Source organism: Python bivittatus, unplaced genomic scaffold (assembly GCF_059951505.1).
Source record: "Python bivittatus isolate LINGU-HERP-01145 unplaced genomic scaffold, Pbiv_v1 ctg000070_np1212, whole genome shotgun sequence".
NCBI classification, from domain to species: domain Eukaryota; kingdom Metazoa; phylum Chordata; class Lepidosauria; order Squamata; family Pythonidae; genus Python; species Python bivittatus.
This window is the reverse complement of record NW_028277034.1, coordinates 39837279-39858929: the sequence shown is the minus strand read 5'-3', so window position 1 is coordinate 39858929 and position 21651 is coordinate 39837279. Positions and strand designations below refer to the sequence as shown.

Below are 21651 nucleotides of genomic sequence, written 5' to 3'. Positions count from 1 at the left end.
ATACAGAGTGAGCTGCGCAATTATCATCCGCAAGAGGAAAGCAGCAGATTCTGCAACATCCACAAGGGCGGCTGCATTTTTTTAAAGACATCTGAGAGTCGCAGGATTGAGGTATAATGCAATGACCACCTGATGCAGCAGAACTGAAGGTGGAGGCATTTTCTGGAGTTTTGGGGACTGTTTTACTTTTCAGCTTGCTTTTCTCTTTAATCTTCTCCTTTTCTGGGCATTTATTTTGGTTGACGTTCCCCGTTTTAGAACTGAAAATAACTGGATTGTAGTCCATAATGGGGGCCAAAATAAAGTCAGTGGGATAAAGACTTAATAGAGCGTTCTATTTCAGTTACTGTCTCTGCAGTACAGAATATCTGCCAGCCTCTAACTTGCCCCGAGTATGTAATTTCCATGATCTGAAAGCTGCACTCCCAGTACACCAGTAGGAGTCAGGCTAGGGAGCGTTGGGAGATCCATATTTGTAGCATGCCCTCGTAACATGCATTTGGTTACAACTACCACTTCAGATCAAAAATACTAAGTAAGAAATATCAATTATACCTCAAATATAGGCCAGTACAATTCACATGCTTCAGAGAGAATTCAGTTCTCTCTCTGCGATTTAGAAGTACCAGGGCTACTCGACACATTAACTTTCATCCGATGGAGTAGCACTTCCATGCAAAAAAGGCTACAAGATGAAATTATAGAATTTTGTATGCGACTGCATCCACAAATATATTTCATCACATGCTGTCAGGCTTCATGTCAATGTACACAAAGCTTTCACATGACTTGCCACATGAGACTATTTTGAAAGTGTGTTATGTGCTTATGGGATCAGAGCCTATTCCATTTCAGGATTATGGCAAATTTACATGTTACCATGTAAAAGAAAAAGAGCAGCTAGAACAGCAGCATTAGGGACTTTTATTCTTGAATCCATGGTTCCTTAATTTCAGGTCCCACAGAGAAAAGCACTGTACTATAGCAGGGATTGGCAATGTAGCTTATGCCAGGCCCCTGAAAGGTTCTCCTGGGGTTCTCCCTTACAATTGTCAAAATCTCACAAAATTTTTGTGGGGAAAGAGGCAAGATCACACAATGGGGCCTGGGATCTAAGACAATTGCAGACTTCTACCCAAGAAAAAACCCTTTAAGATAGTATTTTCTGCAGCTTCACCATGCTGCTGGAACAACATTTGGAGGTCCACACGATCATCAGTTGCCATACAAAAAAAAAAAAAAAAAATGTTGAGAAGCCAACCAGGCAGAAAAGACTTTGGTCCCTACCTATCAATTCTCATTTTTTAACAGAACCCCATCCTCGTGGGTCTAGCTTCCAAAACTAGGCAATGTAGCTTTAATATAACTCAGTAATCCAAGAATGAGACATCCAGAATCAGATTATCTACGTAGCCCCAAAATTTAACAGCTGTGCTGCTTCCCATTAACTTTACATAAGTCAATAGAAATCATTTGCAAACTTATGCAAACAACAGATGATTCCACTGTGGATGTGAGGTTCAGGTCATGTCAAAATATTCAGGGCAAAACATGTTATTGACCACTCCCTGGAAGGCACCACAATGTGGCCTCATAATTCCCTCTGCTGGGCATACGAGAGATCTTGCTGAAGTTTTGCACTGTGACCTACCGATCTAAATTTATAACCCTAATAACTGGTAGCTGAACCATTCTAATTTTGGCAACACACACTGCACTTGCCTCACTTGTTCCCTACATCCCAGGAACCGGCTTGCCTGCTAGTAGATCAAGTTACAAATAGTGAGAAGCAGGCATTGTGCCTATTTCTAGTTTATAACCCTGGAAATAACCATTTCTTAGAACAGAATTTCTCCATCCCCACACCAATTACCTTTCAGCTTGACTGCTGCTATGATGCAAATGTTGAGTTTCAAATCTATACAAGCAGCTGGTCAGAATACGGCAAGGGAAATAGCTTCAGACTGGATTCACACGCTTCTAAATCTCAAGTCTGCATGTGACAGCTACTCTGAACTACTCTCCACTTGGGCAACAGAATCCCCATAGGCAGATATAAAACATCAAAAATAAAGCCATGAATTAAGCTTTCATGTGCTATAGAATCATTTTAAAACACTAAATTTTATTTAAAAATGAAATTTGCTCATTAGAAGAAAAGTGTAGACATTTAATGTAAACTCACTATGCTGGAACTGCACCTCATTTTGCTTCCCATATTCCTGCTCTACCAACTTAAAGTTTAAGCTTACTTATTTTTAATAAAGGATTAATTGTGGAGTCCTTGGGGTTCTCTGAGCTTGGTTCTTTTCTTGCAAATGTTTCATTACCCTGCTAGGTAACATCTTCAGATTAATTTCCTCACTTACTTATGCACACTGTTACAAATGTCAATGTATAATAGTGGAGCACAGAAGAGAAATAATCCACAGGGCAGGTCTGGTTTGCAGACTGCCTGTGCAATGGTGGTTAACAACTACCTCCATGTAGCCAAAGTGTTGTCATTCAAGCTACTGACACTTGCTACTGAACTGGCCTGCCAAGCATACATGCAACCATGCCATTTTTCTTCAGTGTTACCAGTATGCCACAGGTTGCTTCAACAAGGATTTTTTTTTTAGTCTCTTTGAACTCAGTTCACCCTTCTGAACAATGCCATTCTGGGTAACCAAATACTAATCCATGCATGAAAGATGCTGTAATACAATTTATATACTGCAGGGGTCAGGAATCTTTTCAAGTGGCAAAAGGCACTGCACAGTTTTGTGCAACGGTGAGGGTGCCCAAATATAAACATTAAATTCATACATATTTAAAAGTATCTGTCACCTTTAATCAGTGAAAATGACTGAAATCTTGAGAGAGTGCCAAATCTTGAAAGATCTGAGTTCTCAGGTGGGAGCACATAGTACTTGGGCTACTTCTAATTCTCTGTCTCTGTCTCTCTGTCTATATATATCTGTGGGTGTATATGCATTGCTTTTTTAAAGAAATGGAGGTCAGTGGCCATCGTCTATTGGGATGAGAGATGCCTTGGTGCCTATGAGAACCGTGCTGCTGATCCCAGATGAACTGAAGCTTGTGGTCCTGAAAGCCACAAAAAACTGGCCATGAGGACTAGGCCATTGATGCATATGCCTATTCCTGAGTTAAATGTAAAGAGCAGAAATTTTTTAAGGATTCACACAACTGGTCCATGCATACCTCTGAACCCCACCCATAACATTTCAAAAGTACCTGGTAGCTCCTAAAATCAGACATATGGAGCCCTCAGGAGGACAAGGCAGCAGCTGTTTTCATGCTGCTTTCTTTACAAAACGTATCAGGATGATGGGAGAGTGGAGAGAAGCAGTCCCATTTCAAAATCATGTTAATCAGTGAGTATCCTTTGCCCATAGATATCCACCTTCACAGCACATATCTGCCTGTTTCACATACTCAGATGGGGCCATGCCTAGCTACAGCATCAACCAGCTGTCCAAAATGACACAAAGGGAGAAAAACACCAGGAAGACAAACAGGAAACCAGTCTTGCTGGGAACATTACTTTAAGGGAAAGCTCCAAGAAAAACCCCCAATTCAGAGGCTGAAACTTTAGGCCTATTTCGTTTTTGTTTTAAGACAAAATAGCTATGTTAAGCCAAGCAGACATTTATGCCATCATAGCCCATATCCTTAAAACATAAAACATAAACCCAAGTTAGAGAACTGAAAAACATCAACTTTCCACCAGGTTTTGGTGACATGGAAAGCTCAGCCTCCAGGTTGCTTCTCTGTTCCAAGACTTCAGCCTGCTGCCCATGCCTTTTTTTTTTTTTATTACAAATGCCATATGGCTACAGCTGAATGATGGACAAACTTCCATGAGTACCATGACAAATCTCCTCGCAGAAGGAACGTAATATAAATACAGGAGGGGAATAAAGGGGAAGAGATTCATTTTAGGAAACATTATAACTGATATTCAGCCTTAACTGCGTAGTTTCTTCAAGAAAGAAAAACTTTTTTCAATAAGTATCTCTCATAACACCATAAGCCTTTGCAAAAGCCACCCTCATCTTCTCTACTAAAAATATGAGGACAGCTGTTAAAGTTCTTCTTGTCCTCCCTCCCAGCCTGGGAGAAGCCATAGATTCTAGGGCAGAAAGATGACCCCTTACATTTTAACTGGTTATGGTTAACCACAATAGCTGTTTCTTCACAGCTTACTTCATCTATCCAATCCAATCACAAACGCCACATCCAAATTCAACCAAAGTTATTTCTATTATGTTTTTAATTACACTGTGCTCTTCTGTCTGTGTTTGATAAAGTCATTTTTTTTAATCAAGAGACCAAAAAAGGTACCAAGCTAGTGAGTTATCTTAGTTGCAGTATTTAAAGCACATCAGATTGACAATAGCGGAAGCATCTTTTTTACTCTAGGGCCTCAAACCTAAATATACATATTAAGGAGTAGGTCACTTTGGACGTAGTGGGACTTATATCCAGATAAACATGCAGAGGATTGTTCTGTCTGATATTTACAGAAACAAGGTTCACTGGTCCTTTTTAATAAATTTCTAGCCATTATGATTGTTGCGAATAAAAGCTGTTGGGAGCTATCCTCTAATAATCCTCAAACAGATCCCACCACCCTTTTACAGCTGGTTGATAAGATCTGGCTTCTTATTAGCTAACACTTCCCAGAAACTGACAGGGCACATTGCAGAACATAAGTAGCTTGGTATATGGGGAACAGCAAATGCATACAAAGCTGCCTGGCTAAGATTCTTACAAGTTTGCCAATGTATTCTGGCACATCTCAGAGTCCGCTTGCATCTTTTCTCACTGTTGAAATTCTCTGGCTGGATTCAGTCATAAAGCACCATCCATGAAATGAATGGGAGTTGGCTGAATTTTTAAATCCATTCTATTTCAATCACACCAGCTAGGAACAGTGTACAATGGGCTTTCGCTAGTACAGGTTATATGAGCTCTCTTGTTCTCTAACTATTAATATTACTTTGTTGTCATTGGTGCTAAATAAATTATCTTTTCATTCCCCCCCCCCATGTTATTGAAATTCTCCATTAAAATTAACATGTCTCAATAAAATGTCTTATATATTGTAAGACTAATCCTTGAATAAAGGAAAATAAAACATTTTAATGTTAACTATATAGAATATTAGAAAAGGAAATTAAAAACATCTAAGTCTATCAGCTACATCATGAATTCTGCAAATATATTTCCTGTCATAATCTAATGCACGTAATTCTGTCTTTTACTTTTTACCTATTTCTAAAAAGCAATCATAGTCATATCTAAAATCCAGAGTTGGGCAATACTATAACTACAATCAACTAAAATACAGGTAGTCCTTGCTTAACTACCACAATTGGCACCGGCAACTCTGTTGCTAAGCTACATGGTCATTAAACAAATCACCAGCGGTCATTAAGCGAGACATCAGTGGCTGCGACTTGCAATTTTATTGCCAGCTTCTCCATTGACTCTGCTTGTCAGAAGCTGGATGCAAAGTGCCCAAATGCCGATCACATGACCACCAGGACACTGCAATGGTCATAAGTGCAAGGAAAGGTCATAAGGTTACTTTTTCAGCAGTGTCGTAACTTTGAACGGTCCCTAAACAGTGTAGTCATTAACCAAGGACTACCTGTAACAAAGGAGTCACCATTGCTTTACCTTGGGTGGACCTATAAAAGTATCACTTGATTATAGATTATTAATAGATATATTTAGAGGATGGAGTCCAGTTAACAATGACAATTGTAGGATTCATTTTCTCTGATCATCATTATTACAACATACATGCACATATCAGTATTACCTTTCTGATGAAATTCACGTGGCATTCTCCTTTCTGCACAGGTGGGGGACATTCTGGAGGTACCCTGTATGCTTGGTGAATTTTACTTTGTTGTGCAGCATACCAAATAGCAGATAAAAAATGAACTTGGATTGTGTTGATCTCCTTGATCACATCAGTAACATCGAAGTTCTATGTCAGCAATAGACCACAAAAGAAAGAGAGAGAGAGGTTGATTATAGAGATAATGAATTCATTACTCTGGCTCACAACATCCACTGTATGATGATTCAGTTATCTGCACTTGGGTTCTTTTGTTTGTTTGTAGAGGTATACCACCTCGGTGGGTACTGTTAAGAAATATGTATGATTTGATGATTTGCTGTGTCATAATTTATTCACTTTTCTGAAGCTCCAAGGCCAAGATTCTCCTGCTTCATGTATGGCAAACTTCTTGACTGGGGCAACAACAGCTTCATGACCTGCTTGTTGGTCAGTACCTTGCAGTGATGTCATCAGAAGAGGTGCTTTTCAAGCAATGCTGAGGCTTTCTGGCAGAGGTGGTTTAAGGAATGAGAGGTTTTTTGCCTCACTAGATGCCTTGTGCTCCCATTTCTACCCTCTTAGAATACTTTCCAAACACAAGAGATACAGCATCTTAGAGCTGTGTTCCTAGTTCTGGATTACACCATCTTATTGGTGATCCAGATAGTCATATTAGTTGGCTTACCCATTTCATGATGTTGTTGTTGGACATCAGATTAGTTTGCAATAAAACATCTGGATAGTCCTCAATCGGGGGGGAGGAGTTATAATGAATTCTGCAGCGTGCACAGGGTTGGACTTAATTACCTCTTAGGTCCCTTCCAACTCTATGATTTATGATCTATGATGTCAGTGTGGATGAACAGGCTAATCTGGTTTGTATCATAGAGACTTGGATGAGAAAGCTAAGCGGCCCATATTTAACCAATAAAGTCCACCCAAATACAGCATAAAGATAGATCAATGGGTTGGGTGTGTTTGTGGAGTTGCACTCATCCACAGGAATTCCATTCCTATCGCCAGGAAATCACTCATTTTGCAATCTGGATATAATGGTCTGTATTTCATGCTGGGTTGAAGGGACAGAACAGGGGTACTATCGGAATACTATCCACGTTGTTGCCCAACAGCCTTTCTGTCTGAACTGGTAGAGATAATCTCTAGTGTGGTGTTGGGGTGCCATCCCTCCTGTCCTGGCTTCAGTGTTCATGCTGGGGACTCATACTGACCAGTTCAGGACTTCATGTTCCATACAACCACCATGGGGCTGTCTCAGTACATCAGAAGCCCAAAATACTTTGCAGGCCAAATAGTCATCTTAATTTTTGCTTCTGAGCAGTTAGATAGAAAATCAATGGCTAGAGGTGTGTGTGTTTCTCTGTTTCCGTGGTCATATCACTTCTAAATACAAATAGGTTGACTACCACCCACCTCTACACAAGTGGGGAACCAATTACAGTGGTCCATCCCTAAAGACTTATGGGATTGCAGCAATTCTGAATTCTTTGAGGAATTTTTCAATGTATAGAATAATAGGATTAGAAGGGACCATGGAAGTCTTCTAGTTCAACCCCTTGTCCAGGACAAGAATCCTTAGACCACCCCAGACAAATGGTTGGACAACCATTTGCTTGATAATCTTCAGTGATGGAGCACCCACAACTTCATGAGGCAGACTGGTCCTTCACTTACTAGCTCTCATGGTCAGGAAATTCCTTCATAATTCAAGCTTTGGTCTTCCTCTGAAAGCTTCAACCTGTTGGTTCTTGTCCTACCTCCAGAAGCTATGGAGAATAAATTCACACCCTCTTTTCTACAACAGCCCTTCAGATATTGGAAAACTGATATCACATCTCCTCTTAGCCTTTTCTTCTTTGGGTTAAACTTATATAGTTCCTTTAATTCAGAGGCTCTTAACCTGGAGTCCATGGACTCCTCAGGGTCTGTGGCTGGATTTCAGGGGCTCCATGAATTTGGATGGGGAAAAAAAGAAAGCTTTATTTTCATTATTTTATTTTAATGCATAAACCATTCTAGCCTGAGGCCAGGTTTCAAGGGCTTGTTTAAATATGGTCAGGGTAGGGATTGTACAGATCTATGCAGGGGACATCATTCCAGAGGCCAGAGAGAAGGCCCACTTTCTGAGTCCTATCAGGTGACAATGTCGAATGGATGGCCTGGGGTATGCTCAGTTGTATAGGACAGGCAGAAGTTATGAAAGACAAACAGTCCCTCAAATATCCAAATCCTATGCCATGAAGGACTTTATGGGTGATAACCCACACCGTGAATTGCACCCAGAAGCTTACTGGTAACCAGTGCAGCTCATGAGGCAGCATGCCCATAACTGCCCATGCTGATTTATTTTGGACCATCTCCACCAGAAACCTTCTAAAGGAAGAAGAAGAGAGAAGAACTCCTGCTCATATATAGACTAGGAAAGTATTAAAAGATAAAGATGGGCAGAAAAAGGTCCAATCTACCAGCCCTTTGCAACTAATAATTTTGCAGCCTGAACACTAGAGCTTTCTATGTAGACAAAGCGGATGACACATAAATACGCCCCCATCTTTATCACCAACTAATACAACAGAAAAAAAAGTTGTCCTCTTCTGACCCAAGACATTTACAAGACCTTTATCCCAGCCTAGAACCAACCACAAACATCCATAAATATCATTCTGACTTACTAATGAAGACTACATCAAGCACCACTACCAGTTCCATCCCATGTCTCTGAGAGATATTCAAGCTTCAAGAAAAGCCCTAGGTATTCTATTCTATGTTTGTGGCACGGAGAGGGTAAGAAAACAGGAGTTTCCCAGTTTTTGGGGGGTTTGTTTTTAATGTTCCCCAAAGAGCTGCTTTTCTCTCCCAACCACTCAGCAGGCATGCAAAGATTAGGAAAAGAAGCAGACACAAAAGGGGCAGGTATAATAAGGGGAGGTACTTTCTGCTTTTTTTTTTTTCCATTCTGAGGCACTACACAAGTAAGAGGGTTTCCTTGCATTGAGTCTCTCACGCTAAGAGACAAAAAGCTCCCTCCTTGGGCATTCTGTTGACACCCAGGCAACCATCTCATTCTATACCTCTAAATCAGTGTTCTTCAAACTTGGCAACTGCTGGGGAAGCATGCTGGCTGGGGAATTCTGGGAGTTGAAGTCCACACATCTTAAAGTTGCCAAGTTAGAAAAACACTGCTCTAAATTTGTTGGCCTGGTTCACACAACATGCCAAGCAATAATTCAGCAGAGCCATGCTATGTTTTGAGTTCAAGGCAAAATGGTGCTTCAAGCAAACAAAGTACTTGACACACAGTATGTGTCCACAATTCCTTTTGTGCAGCTGCCTTCAACAACTGCAATGTGATCTCAGGAAAAGAAAAGTTTGGCCTTTGGATCCAAAGCATACTACAGTCCTATCATATAGTCCACCTGATTTGGGCTTGATGAAACCAACCATTGTGATTTAATCAATAAAACATGCTTCAGCCAACAAAGGTTTGATGTGGTATGAGAGCCCAGCCACTAATTTGATTCTCATTGTCAAAAATCAATGATCCTTGAACCTTATTGTTTATCAAATGATTGTTTTTTGGAAAGTGATTTTACCTGCCACAGCTGTTCAGATAAATCATGAAAAAGTGCTACAGAGTTATAAGCAAATGTGCAGGATCTCTCACTGCAAAGCACCAGCCACAGTTCATATTGGGATCTGAAGAGGCAAAGCACATCAAATCCACATATTCTTTTCTCAGTTACAGAAACCTCTTTAGGACAACTGTAATATATTACATACTGCATTGGTAATTACTACCTTATTAATTTAATTTAAACTATATAGAATTAATAAGTTGGTAACATTTGAAACATCCTGAATTTGAGATGCATTTATTTTTGTTTTGTTTCTTTGACTTTAACAAAGCACCAAAAAAAAAAATACTCACATATCTCTGGAACATATTATCCGTCTTTCCAACAGTTATGTTATTGACCACTATCTGTGCTACTGTGTCTACCCCCTCAAAAACCAAACTCACTTTTTGCCACATGCTGCAGAAAAGATAACAAAAAACACAACATTGTTTTGTTATATTTACATCCTTTCTTTACAAATTCTACACCCCCCCACCCCCATTTTTTATCATTACAACAAGTCTGTGAAATGGATAAGACTGGCTTATGGACCAGAACCTGCGTCTGCAATCCTTCTGTTCAAAGATGTGTGGTGCTGTATTCAGAGATAAATGCATACAAACCTGTGGTCCACATCTTGGTATTCCTAATTTCAGTTTTCTCACATACCTGATATCAAAAGGAGCTTTGAATGTTCTGCTGTATGTCCAGTTATCCAAGGAGATCCATCTATAGACCAGATCATTAAATCTATAGTAAGGATCCTACAAATCAGCCGCATGAAACAAAGAAAGAAACAGAAGCTTAAAATTGGGTAATGAAACCAATTATATCAAAACATTTTAAAGGATATTGGAGTAGGAAACTGCAAACACATCAACTAAGATAAAAGACAGCATAATACCTGATTTGCTTTCACTCACCCTTGCTACCTCTCGGTAAATAAAAGAGGGGATTCTACATCTACATCTAGTTGATTCCTTAGATTAAGCAGTTTCACAAAATTATAATTTATTCATTATTCCCCAAAGTAGTGAACGATACTATAAAATAAGGTAAAAGACTAATGCTAAACAATGAAGAAAAAAAAAAAAAGAATACAAACCAGTAAAATCCCACAATCAGAGAACAGACATGGTGAAACAGAATAAAAATGCAGACAGGAAAGGCAGAATAAAAATGAATGCTGCTTTTTATTTGATTTTTCCCAAGAAAATCTATCCTAAGGAAATAATAGACACAAGTGACTACAAATCAATGGCAAACAATAATTTATGATGACAGGTAGTCCTCAGGTTACGATGGCAATTGAGACCAGAATTGCCATCACTAAGCAACACAATCATTTATTGAACTAAAATCCCCCTTATTCCCAAGCAAAACCAAAGGCTGGTAATTAAGACAACTTTAATCTGATCTATCTGAAGAACACACAATTGCTGAAACATGCCAACTTCAAACCTTGCTAAATTGATACTTTCAAAAAACCATGATTAAGATTAAGGTTGGTTGTAAGAAGAATTGTGGTTATGTAATTAAAAATAGAAGCAAACCCTACTAATCTCTTTTACGGGATTGTACTAGAAGAGATTGGAGTACGCGAGGCAGAGGTTGGGTACAATTGATGCCTGTCACACATGCACAGACCCAGTTTATTGTTACTGTATTTCGAAGTTCCTGTTAGGCAGAGGGATACTTTTTTTTTTTTTTTTTTGGCATTTGTGGAATTCAGGGAGCCTGTTATCGGTGTTCTCACAAAATGGCTGCCATGAAGAGGGAGGGGCTTGCACATCCACAGAATGCATGTTGCGCTTGGCTACATTTGGTTCAGCCATCTCTTCCAGCTACACAGCTAGCTCCCTAGCTGGATCATCTCCCTCTTTTGGGAGGGGGGCACAGCTAGGCAACTTCCAAATAATGCACAAGGCTGCATTTTCGCCCTGTAAGAAGGCCTAAGTGAGACCCAGAACTTACTGGTAACTTACTGCTCTGGTACATAGCATGCTACCTTCCCAGAAGATGATTCTGGGTGGGGAGGGGAATGTGGATATCAGTGTATATATATATGCCATATTCTTGGTGTCTTAGAGGAAAGCACCTAAAATAAGAACATTTCCTATATACAGTAATCCCTTCCCTGAAACTACCTAAATCGCACAGGATAAGGACAAGAATAGGGATGAGGCTTCCTTCCATGAACCTCTTTAATTCAGCTCAATTTAATATGCAAGCCCAATTCTGAACCACTTCCCACATCTACACATTTCAGGAGTTTTACAGACAAAACATTTCCTCCAGTTTTAATTCAGAAAAGCAACCTGCTACAGCTATCAGATGTGGCCAATGCTGTTTTGAATCACAGAATCATCGATTTTCAAGGCCAAATACAAGAGAGAAACTTTCCATCCAGCCAGATCAACCAGCAAAATATTGGCAAATGTGGTGAAATAGAAAGCAAGCCAACCACATTCAAATCAGTAATAATGGTATAACAAATAAGTCTTCAAGCATGTGCTCTAATGTAGGCGTAACAACGTTGGCAATCAAGTCATAAATATTAGCATTGGGCAGTCAGTGGTGGTAGAGGGATAAAACATACTTAGTCGACACAGTACGCTCATTTGATAAACGAGAAAAACTGGGGAGAAGGGACAGAACTACAAAGATAGAAGGTTTGAAGGAGCAATATTTTGTTACAGGTCCCACTTCTTAAATTTGTGTAACAATCCACATCTGAAGGGGAAAAGGTGATTCAGGGCACACTTGGGAGCTCATGTAACACTCATCAGCAACTCCTTAAAGATCCTGTGTCTTGTACAAATGCTGCATGATCCCAAGAAAAAACACGTTTAAGGAGATGCCAACATCTGATACTGTACAGTACATGCATGCCCCAAATGACCTTTTCCCCTTCAAACTTTGAAAGCTGCACAGCACTGTTGTTTTTAAGGAATGTTCATATGACTTCTTGGCAGGATCAGACACTATACATTTACAGAGGGCATCAGTCTGTGTAACATCATGGAGAAGGAAGCAGTTGCAACTTGTGCTGGCATGTCTCAGCATAGCCAGATGAGTCAACCCAATGTGTAGTTGAGTAATTAGAATAACGATCTACCTACTGTGGAGAAATGGGTCATTTATAGGAGTAACTTCCAACCTTTTACAAGCAGATAATCTGCCTTGCTAACACACTACAATGTCAACTCAGAAAACAAACAGAAATGTAGTCTGTGATCACAGGCACAGATCATTAAGCCTAGGCCACATACTATGTGGGGAAATTATCTGTTCTGTTTAATATTTTGGCTTTGGTGAAACCTCAAAAACGATACAGAATTGCTGGTGATGGTAAGAAAACAAGGACAATAAAACGATCAAACTCCTGTAGTATAAAAGGCAAAAATATTTGAGCACTTATGTTGAGAAAAAAAATTGTAAGCAGGAAGGAACATGATAGAGGTGCATAAAATTAGATGCTGCAGGGGAAAAGTGAATAGCGAGGAGTTTTATCTCATTCTCCCTTAACATTAGAACCCAGGAATATTTAACAAAGTTGGACAGTGGGAGATTCTGGACAGACAAAACCAATTCCTTATATGGCATATGGAATTTGCTGCTGTAAAATGCAACAATGAACACCAGATGGCTTTAAAAGAAGATCAGATAAATTCACAGATGAAAAGCAACCCCTAAGACTTTTGATAATACCTCCAATATCAAAGGCAAAATGCGTATCAATACTAGTTCCTGAGAAACAATAGAAGGCCATTGTTCCCTTGTCCATCTCATAGATATCTCATAGACAGCTTCATGGTCACCATGGAAACAGAAAGCTGGATTAGATAGGTCTGATTGAGGTCTGTTCTTGTGGGATAACATTGATCAATCGGTTTATCCCACAGTAATTCTGGTCACCTATATGAGGTTATCAAGCAACAATATGAGCATGAAGCTGCATGAAAATATAAAATGGAAATTGTTGGCCTCCCCCATCCAGGACTCAGCAGTAAATCTCAGTCCCCCAGTGTCACATAGCTTAACTTGAAGTTTCTCAGACAACATGAAGTAGCTACATAAAAATATTTATTGAAAACTAGAATGAAGCCACATTGAGCAGCTGTTATCCTCTGGCAGAATGATGGTGCAGTTCCTTGCTTAAACCCATTGTGTCTTCTTCCTGCTTCTTCTGTGTCTTGACAGACTGCCCCTGTACTTCATTGCTTTCAACCCAAGGGGTTGCTGACATAACAGGCATCTATACTTGATAAACCATTACTTGTGGCTTATCTTGCATAGAAATAATTTCCAGTTAAGATGGAAACATTATTTCATAAATACATAGCACAATGATGCATTTCTCAAACTCCCTGGGCCATCTATCATATGTTCGTTTTTAGGAAAATGTAAACAGGAACAGAAGTGTTGGGTTAGGTTTTACAAACTTATCAGGTTAAAAAAGAAGCTGATCAATTAAACGTGTTAAAGGCTAAACATGGTAGTTCTGTTTATCAACAATGCACAATGTATCTTGTAGGTTTCACCTTAAAAGAAAAAGGTGTTCTACAATAACAGATGTTGGTTTTTTAAGAACTTGTATAGAAAAAAAGCATTTAAAAGGAATAGTTCATTATTGGTAAGCAGAAAAAAATAGTTATTTTTTTTATTTAGTTCCTTAATTGATTAATCATTACTATAATTACACCCAAGCTGCAGTTTTACATAAAATGGGTATTGCAACTGGGTATAGCCGGTTCCCTTCTCTCTAGCTCAAGTTAGAAAGGCAATGCTTGCCCAATTTGCTAAGCCCTGGCAAACAATAATAATATTGGTCGTTGTGACCCAAAAGTACCAGAACATAACTCTTAAACAACTGCTTTTCATAATGCTATAGCCTGCACATGAAATAATTCATGGAAATCTAGCAAATTATGTAAATCTAATACATTTGCAATCGTTCCTATTTTGTCTCCTTTATTTGCAGTTGATCGTGTAATATATTTTTTCTTTGCTAGATACAGGAAGAAAGAAGGTACTAAGCTGGACAGCAGCCTTGTACTCTGACCTTTAGATTTATTTAGTCACTCCTCTGAATTCAGACAATTCATTTACATATTTTGAAGCATAATCTTTGTAGCCAAAAGAAACAAAAATCCGCTCTCTCATTTTTGAAGATGAATTCTAAAAATCAATATTACTACTTTGTAGATCTTCTGTATATATGTTGTATTTAGCCCAAAGTGCACATTTCTCTCTGAGTTCAACCCTATTATTTACAGAGGAATACAAATTGCAATCCAAATCAGAACAGAACAGTGCAAAAGGTGTGCTAATTTGCATTCTTCAGAACACAGTACTGTTATCCTAAATATTCAGGCAACTCCTGGATTATTTTAACAATAAACATGTGGGTTAGACATTGTAAGAATGTGCAAATACCTTCGTGAACGATTATCCTCAAAGTTCCAGTTCTAGCTCCACAATAAAATCAGACTTCAATTGTCAGGATGAGTTCACTCAGAGCCCAACTACAGTTCTTAGAGACGAAATGAAATTTGAGTGGTAAAACAGCTTCTGTCACCTGCATAATTCAGTCACCTGCAGACAGCGGTAGAATTAACTCTGATTGATAGATACACACACACACACTTATACACACACTCATACATACTTAATTTAACATATTTAGAGAGTCACCATGAGGCTTTTCTTGGCAAAGAAAGTTGGTATGTTTAGAGCACAGTTTCAGTGATCTGAAAATAAAGACAATTCCGCACTCCCTCACAGCTTGGTCTCGGGGATCAAAAGAAAATGCAGAAATGCTCACTGCAGTTTTCCCACACAGCCTGCTGCAGACACTTAATAGAAGTGTCCAGCTCTCAATGAAATTGCTGCCTGACACTTTCTCAGAAATAGGCTTCAAATCCCGAACTCTTCGGTTACAAGGTAAGCCTGCAAATGTGAGTCATGCGTTCCACTATCCTTGAACAGCTTAGTAACCTTAATGCAATACTTAGCAGCACCTAATAAAGCACCCTAGCACACTTTTCATAATTTGTACAACAGCATACCAATTGCCACAATGCGTCAAGCAGGAATCATCAGATGAATTTGTGGAAAATCGTAATTTTTAAAAGATCCCTCTGTTTACATCCTATCATAATCCTGGGCTTGTTTGGATCCAAATCCCTACCATTATGTTAAATGCAGCAATGCTTAGAGTGCAATTCTATGGTGGGGGTGTTGCTTTGTCCTTGGTTGTTCTTTGATTAGGCTGTTGTTTACTGCTGATTGTTTATCTGAGTTGGTAGTTCCTTGAATTGGGTATTGTTTACTGCTTGTTTGTTTGGTGTTAATCCTGGTGTTAATCCCCGTTTATCTGGGTGCTGATTGCTGGCAGGAGGTGCTTGGGTTTTTTTTGTTTCCTTTTTATTGTCTCTTTTGAATGATGTGTAAATGTTGTTTATCTCTATGTGCCTGTTGATGGCTGAGTTGTCTGAATACCAAGCTTTCAGGAATTCCCTCATGTTTCTGTATTTAGCTTGATCTAAGATGCTGACAGTTTTCCAGTTGAAACTATGGTTGAATCTGTCCATGTGTTGTGAGATTAAGGAGTTTTCATCATGTCTTCTGACTGCAGTTGGTGTTCATGCATGCGCTCTGCTAGCCTTCTGCCTGTCTGTCCTACATAGTGGCTGTTACAGTCTTTACACTGTATGTTGTAGCTGGCTCCCATTTTTTCTTCTTGGACTACTGGGTCTTTTGGTTTACTCAAGATGCTTTGGAGGGCTTTAGTTGATTGGTGTGCTACAATGATGCCATGTGGTTGTAATAGTCTGTTGGTTGTTTCTGAGAACCACCACATCTTTCTGATGTGTGGCAGTGTTATCCTTTTCATAGCTTGTGTTGGTTGTTGTAGTAGGCTGAGTAGTCAGGCACTTTTTGATAAAGTTGTGTGAGTTCCATTTTGCTGGAAGATGTTGTATAGGCAGTCTGTTTCCTTTTTCTGCTGTTCTGGGTTGCTGCAGTGCGCTTGTGCCTGTCTGAATAATGTTATTACACAACGACTGGGTGTTACTTGTGGGCGATTGGGTTGTTACTTTGGTAATGGAGCACTTGGTTAGCATGGGTTTTTCGATAGACTTGTGTTTCTAATTTGCTGTCTTTTCCTCTGCTGATGTGGATATACATGAAAGGTGTTGTTTTCTTCTTCCCTTGTGAATTTTATTCCTTTGAAGATGTTGATTGTTTCATGTGTCTTCTCTAGTTGTTCCTTTTTTATTATGACAAGGATGTCGTCTACATACTGGATCCATACTTTTGGTTGTATGCGTGGGAGTGCTATAGCTTCTAGACACTGCATTAGAATCTCTGCTATGAGTCCTGAGAGTGGTAATCCCATGGGTGTTCCTCTGATTTGTTGGTATATTTGTCCATCAAACTGACCATAAATAGTGAGGCAGAGGTTGATGAAGTCCATGATTCTCAGTATTTTGATCTTGGTTACTAGCAGTAAACAACAGCCTAATCAAGGAGCTACCAAGGAAAAAACAACACCCCCACCAACACCAACAGGGCAAGCTACTGTATATAAACAGAGAGGAAACCCCATTCCCTTCTAGCAATGAAGATGTTACCTAGCTGGGTAACAAAACATTTGCAAGAAAACAGCCAAGCTCCGAGAACACCAAGGATTCCACAGTTCAATCCTGAGCTGCATATATTCTCTTCTACTGGTTAACTGATACATCCATCAGGGTAATTCACTCTCATTTTAAGAAAAGTGGAATCTGTGTTGCCACCTAGCATGCTCCCATTCAGATCCATGTCTTTCTCCACAATCCTTCTCCAATACAGTATCAGCGTTTTCCATGTACATGGGTTTCAACTTTTTTCAGTTTCCAGCCACTGAGTATGCTCAGTTCTCACTGGGATTTTGGGGTTCCTCCTGCCCCCCAGGGTGATTTGATTACATTTTCTTTCTATAAACCATGTCGCCTCTCCAAGTCTGCCAAATAACTGATTCTTATTTGGAGGGTGTCATCACTGAACCACTGAACATCAGAAATGAAGGGAATGAAAAAACAAGTTAAGAATAAATGCCAGATTCTGTTTTAAGGGAATTTGTTGAACAACCCACCATGGCTTGATTTGCAGATAATATTCAGTTGTAGCTAAAGTTAAACTAGACTAATTTCTTTCATGCAATGGATCTTATCTCTAAACCCAGGGCCACTAGTGATCTGTGTATGTGCTGCAAGTACTTTCCATTCAGGGTATCAAAATAAAAACACAGATACTGTTTTTAAATGGTTAGCCTATCAGGAGACTGCCAAACCTTACAAGATTTTTGAGTTCTGGTTTGACCTTTTGAGATTTTGGCTATTTTTAAAATTAACTGTTATTCTATCTTGAGATCCCACAGACCCCAGTGGAGACTATATATGTCATGGTGTCACTACCACCCATTGGCTTATGCATGGTGGTCCTCAAAAGCTTTCCATGATGACACAACATCATGCGCAAAGGAAAAGATTAATTACAGATGACTTCGTGTTATGTATGAATGTGTGAACGTGTCCCTTTCCACAAAGCGGCTGAACAACCCAATATTCACTGGTAGAAAGACCCAGCCCATTCAAGCCTAAAATAGATACCAATGACAGCCACAAGTAAAACACCTACCCACAAAAACTAATTAATCATATATGGGAAGAGATGGATGTAGTGGTGGTGGTGGAAGGCCATACCATAGCAACTTGCAAATCCCATCAAATCCGAAAACCCACAATTCCTGTATAGATGAGCACATCAGTGGAGCAACTTAGTCACCAACCAAAGGAACAAACACAAACGTCCAGAACACTTTAGCACGGGTGCTTTATCCGCCTGAACATCTGAGAAAAGAAAGACTTCAACCCTTGTTTGAACAGCTTTCTTTTGGCAACTGCTGGAAGATGCCAAACCAAGAGCATTCCCCGCGGACAACTCAGCCCGAATTTACTACTGGAATCGGCTCCGTTGTCGCAGGACACGGCGAACCACAACCGACCCCCGTCCGGGGCTCGCGGGGCCCGTCCCGCTAACCCCGCTCTGGAATCCCTGCGCCGCCGTCATAATCGCCTACCTGGATGAGACCCTCTCGGAGCAACGCGGTGTGCGCGCAGCCCGGGACCTCGGCTTTCAGAGCCAGCGAGCCGTTCGCGTTGTTCACCCGCCAGCTGCCCCGCAAGGTGTGCACCGCTGCTCCGGCGGGGCGCGGGAAGCCGGAGCCGAGCGGCAAGCCGCCCCTGCACGCAGCGAGCAGAACCGCCAGCACAAGCACGCGACCCCTGCTTGGCATCCTCGGCTTTGCCAACAGGAGTTAAAGCCAGGCAGAGGCTGCCGGCAGGAGAGGCAGGCAGGGGGTGCTGGGGGCGGCGCAGCGGGACGGAGAAACTCCGAGTCGCGGGAGCCGCGTCAAGTGAGCTTCCCCGGAAAAGTGAAAACTCTCGAGCGCCTTTGGCCTCCGCGCAGGGGAAGAAATGCGCCTGCGCGCATCTTCCTCGCCTCGGGCGCTGCAAGCGAAGGAAGGGAGCTTTCGCTTCGCGCGTCCGCAGAACGCCGTCGGAAGTAGGGGAGCGAAGCCGGGGAGGGGAGCCGCGCGGTCGCCTCTCCTTCTGGGGGCGGCTCGCTTGCCGTGGCGCCGCCCCTCTCGAACAGCACACGGCGGCGGCGGCGGTGCCGTTTCCTTCGGCCGTGAGCGGTTCCCGCGGCCGCGCCGCTCGGAAACTTCTTTTCCGGGTACGCCCCTTACAGCTTTCCTCTTGCGGTTCGGCAGAGGGACTCGTTTTTTAAAATCGCCTTCTCCGCCCCAAGTTGTCATTGGTCGGGTCGGGAAATCTCCAGGCTACGTTCTCACGTCACTTAGCCTTGGGGAGCAGAACCACGGTCTGTGTTACCCCGGATACTGCCTTGCAGACTCTCCAGAGGAGCCGGATCGAGGCGTTTCTGGTTCAGAGGGGCTGGGGAAAGTGTTGGAGCAGGGCGCTGTATTTGGGGGGACGGGGGGGAAGGACAGGAGGAACAAGGTTTTTGGATTGCAGCCTCCTCTTCTGTCCGCTGTAATCTCTTTTCCGAACACCCTCTAAGTGTAAGCTACTGCTCTCGTGCGAAAAGCCTTACCCTCTCCATTTCTTCCTTCATTGATGGGAGCGATAGAGTGGTGCTTGGCGACCCGGTAGCCCATTCACGGATTTTTATTCAAGACATTTTTCTCAGAACTCTTTCCCATCCTGTTTGCAATCCTCCCAATATATTGCTGGTAGTTCTACTGAACAAAGGGAATTGTTATCATCGTTCTCTGTTTCCAGACAATCTTATTGTGTAGCTCATTATTGGAGTTTCACAGCATCTGGACTACATTATCCCCTTTTAATTACGAATTTGATCTGTGACTCCTCCTCCAAATTGACTTCAGTTAGGCTTGGGTCATCAAGGTGGGCTGAGAGATGACCTGTGGTTGAGTCCGTGCAATGGTGTCAGCCTCTTTGAAGGAGGGATGGTCCCCCCAGCCTTGAAGGAGGTAGTGGTGCTTCCCCTTCTCAAGAGGCCATTGCTGGATCCTTCCATCTTGGACAGTTACTGTCAGGTCTCCAACTTTCCCTTTGTAGGGAAAGTTGTTGAAAAGGTGGTCAGACAACAGTTACACTGGATCTTGGAGGAAGCAGATTACCTGGACCCATTCCAGTTGAGTTCCAGGCTAGGGTACAGTACTAAGGCAGCACTGATTGTGCTCATCAGTGGTCTTTGGTGGAGTCAGGATGGGGATGGCATGTCCTTCCTCATGTTCCTTGATCTCTCACTGACCTTTGATATTATCAACTACGGTATCTTTCTTGACTGTCTGAGGGGGTCAGGAGGGGTGGACATTGTGCTGCAGTGGTTCCCCTCCTTCCTCAGTGGTTAGTTCTTATGTTGACAGGGAGGGAGAAGGTCTCACCTCTTGCATGCCTCAGGGTTCGACACTCTCACCCCTCCTGTTTAACTTCTATATTAAACTGCTGGGTGAGGTCATTTGTCAGTTGGGGATCCAATATCAGTATGGTGATAATACTGAATTGTACGCCTCAACCCTGGACTGCCCAGGTGAAGCTATCGACATACCTATCCGCGGTCTGGAGGCTGTTCAAGTCTGGATGGGAAGGAACAGACTCAGGCTCAATCCTGACAAGACTGAAGCTATTTGTGCCCCCTAGGTCTGAAACATTTTCACCTTTAGACTTGGATGAAGTTGTACTTCCCCATTTGTGGGTCCTCCTGGACTTGCAACTACTGCTTGAAGAACGGGTAGAAGCTGTGGCTAAGAGGGCCTTTGCACAAGTCCATGTTGTATAACAGTTGCAGCCTTCCTTCAACTGGGAGGCTCTTCAGATGGTTACTCACACCTTGTTGACCTCATGATTGGACTATTGCAATGCACTCTACATGGGGCTGCTCTTGAAGAGATCTGGAAGCTACAGCTGGTTCAAAATACAACAGTATGGGCACCAATGGGTGCTTCTTGCTACGCCCATGTGTCTAGTCAGCTTCCAGGTGCAATATACTGTTGGTCACCCCCTATAAAGCCCTTCATAGCATGAGGAGCACCTGTCTCCAACTGTTTCTGCCTGTCAGGTATGATTGAACAGAGTGGGAACACTCCAAGTCCTTTCAGTTAAATATTATCTTGTGGTATGGACGAAGCATGCCTCCTCTGTCATGGCATGTACCATGACAAAATTCTGGAATGTCAAAATACTCTTTTGAAATTAGTTTAGCAACTTTCACTTTCAGAGCAGAAGAGTGTTTCCACTGTGTAGAAGGTGAACAACATATCTGAAAATGAGCTTTTTTATGTATTAAAAAATCCCTACATCCCATCACAGAGAAGAAAGGCAGTCATTAATTTTTTAATCAGGTATTCTGATTTACAATTTTACTGCTGTTAAAAAAGAAATCTCTCAAATTGCCTTTGTTAACAATCTGAAGAGTTGTTACTGTTCACTTGCCTGCCAATAAACTAATTTGAATTAATTTTTAAAGTGGAAATTGAACTTGGTCCTGAATCAATTTATGTTAATTCATGGCTCAAGCTAGCCTTGGATTTCATTTTCCAATATAGATAAGAATATATAAGAA

At 41.2% G+C, this 21651-nt stretch overlaps 1 protein-coding gene across 2 annotated transcripts in view; it reads right to left on the bottom strand.

Annotated features, from left to right (window-relative positions):
- MANBA (mannosidase beta) overlaps positions 1–19283 on the bottom strand; it is a 55179-nt gene extending 35896 nt beyond the window's left edge. The window contains exons 1-5 of one of the 2 annotated variants that reach the window (XM_015888356.3): positions 18620–18757; positions 14932–15090; positions 10162–10256; positions 9804–9909; positions 5834–6004 (exon numbers count right to left, since the gene is read on the bottom strand). In XM_015888356.3, coding sequence (XP_015743842.1) covers positions 5834–6004; positions 9804–9908 — 276 coding nt within the window. In that variant the 5' untranslated portion in view covers position 9909; positions 10162–10256; positions 14932–15090; positions 18620–18757. Of the gene's footprint in view, positions 1–5833; positions 6005–9803; positions 9910–10161; positions 10257–14931; positions 15091–18619 lie in introns of both variants that reach the window. The other variant, XM_007429806.4, reaches the window with a different exon arrangement.
- Positions 19284–21651: the final 2368 nt, after the last annotated feature.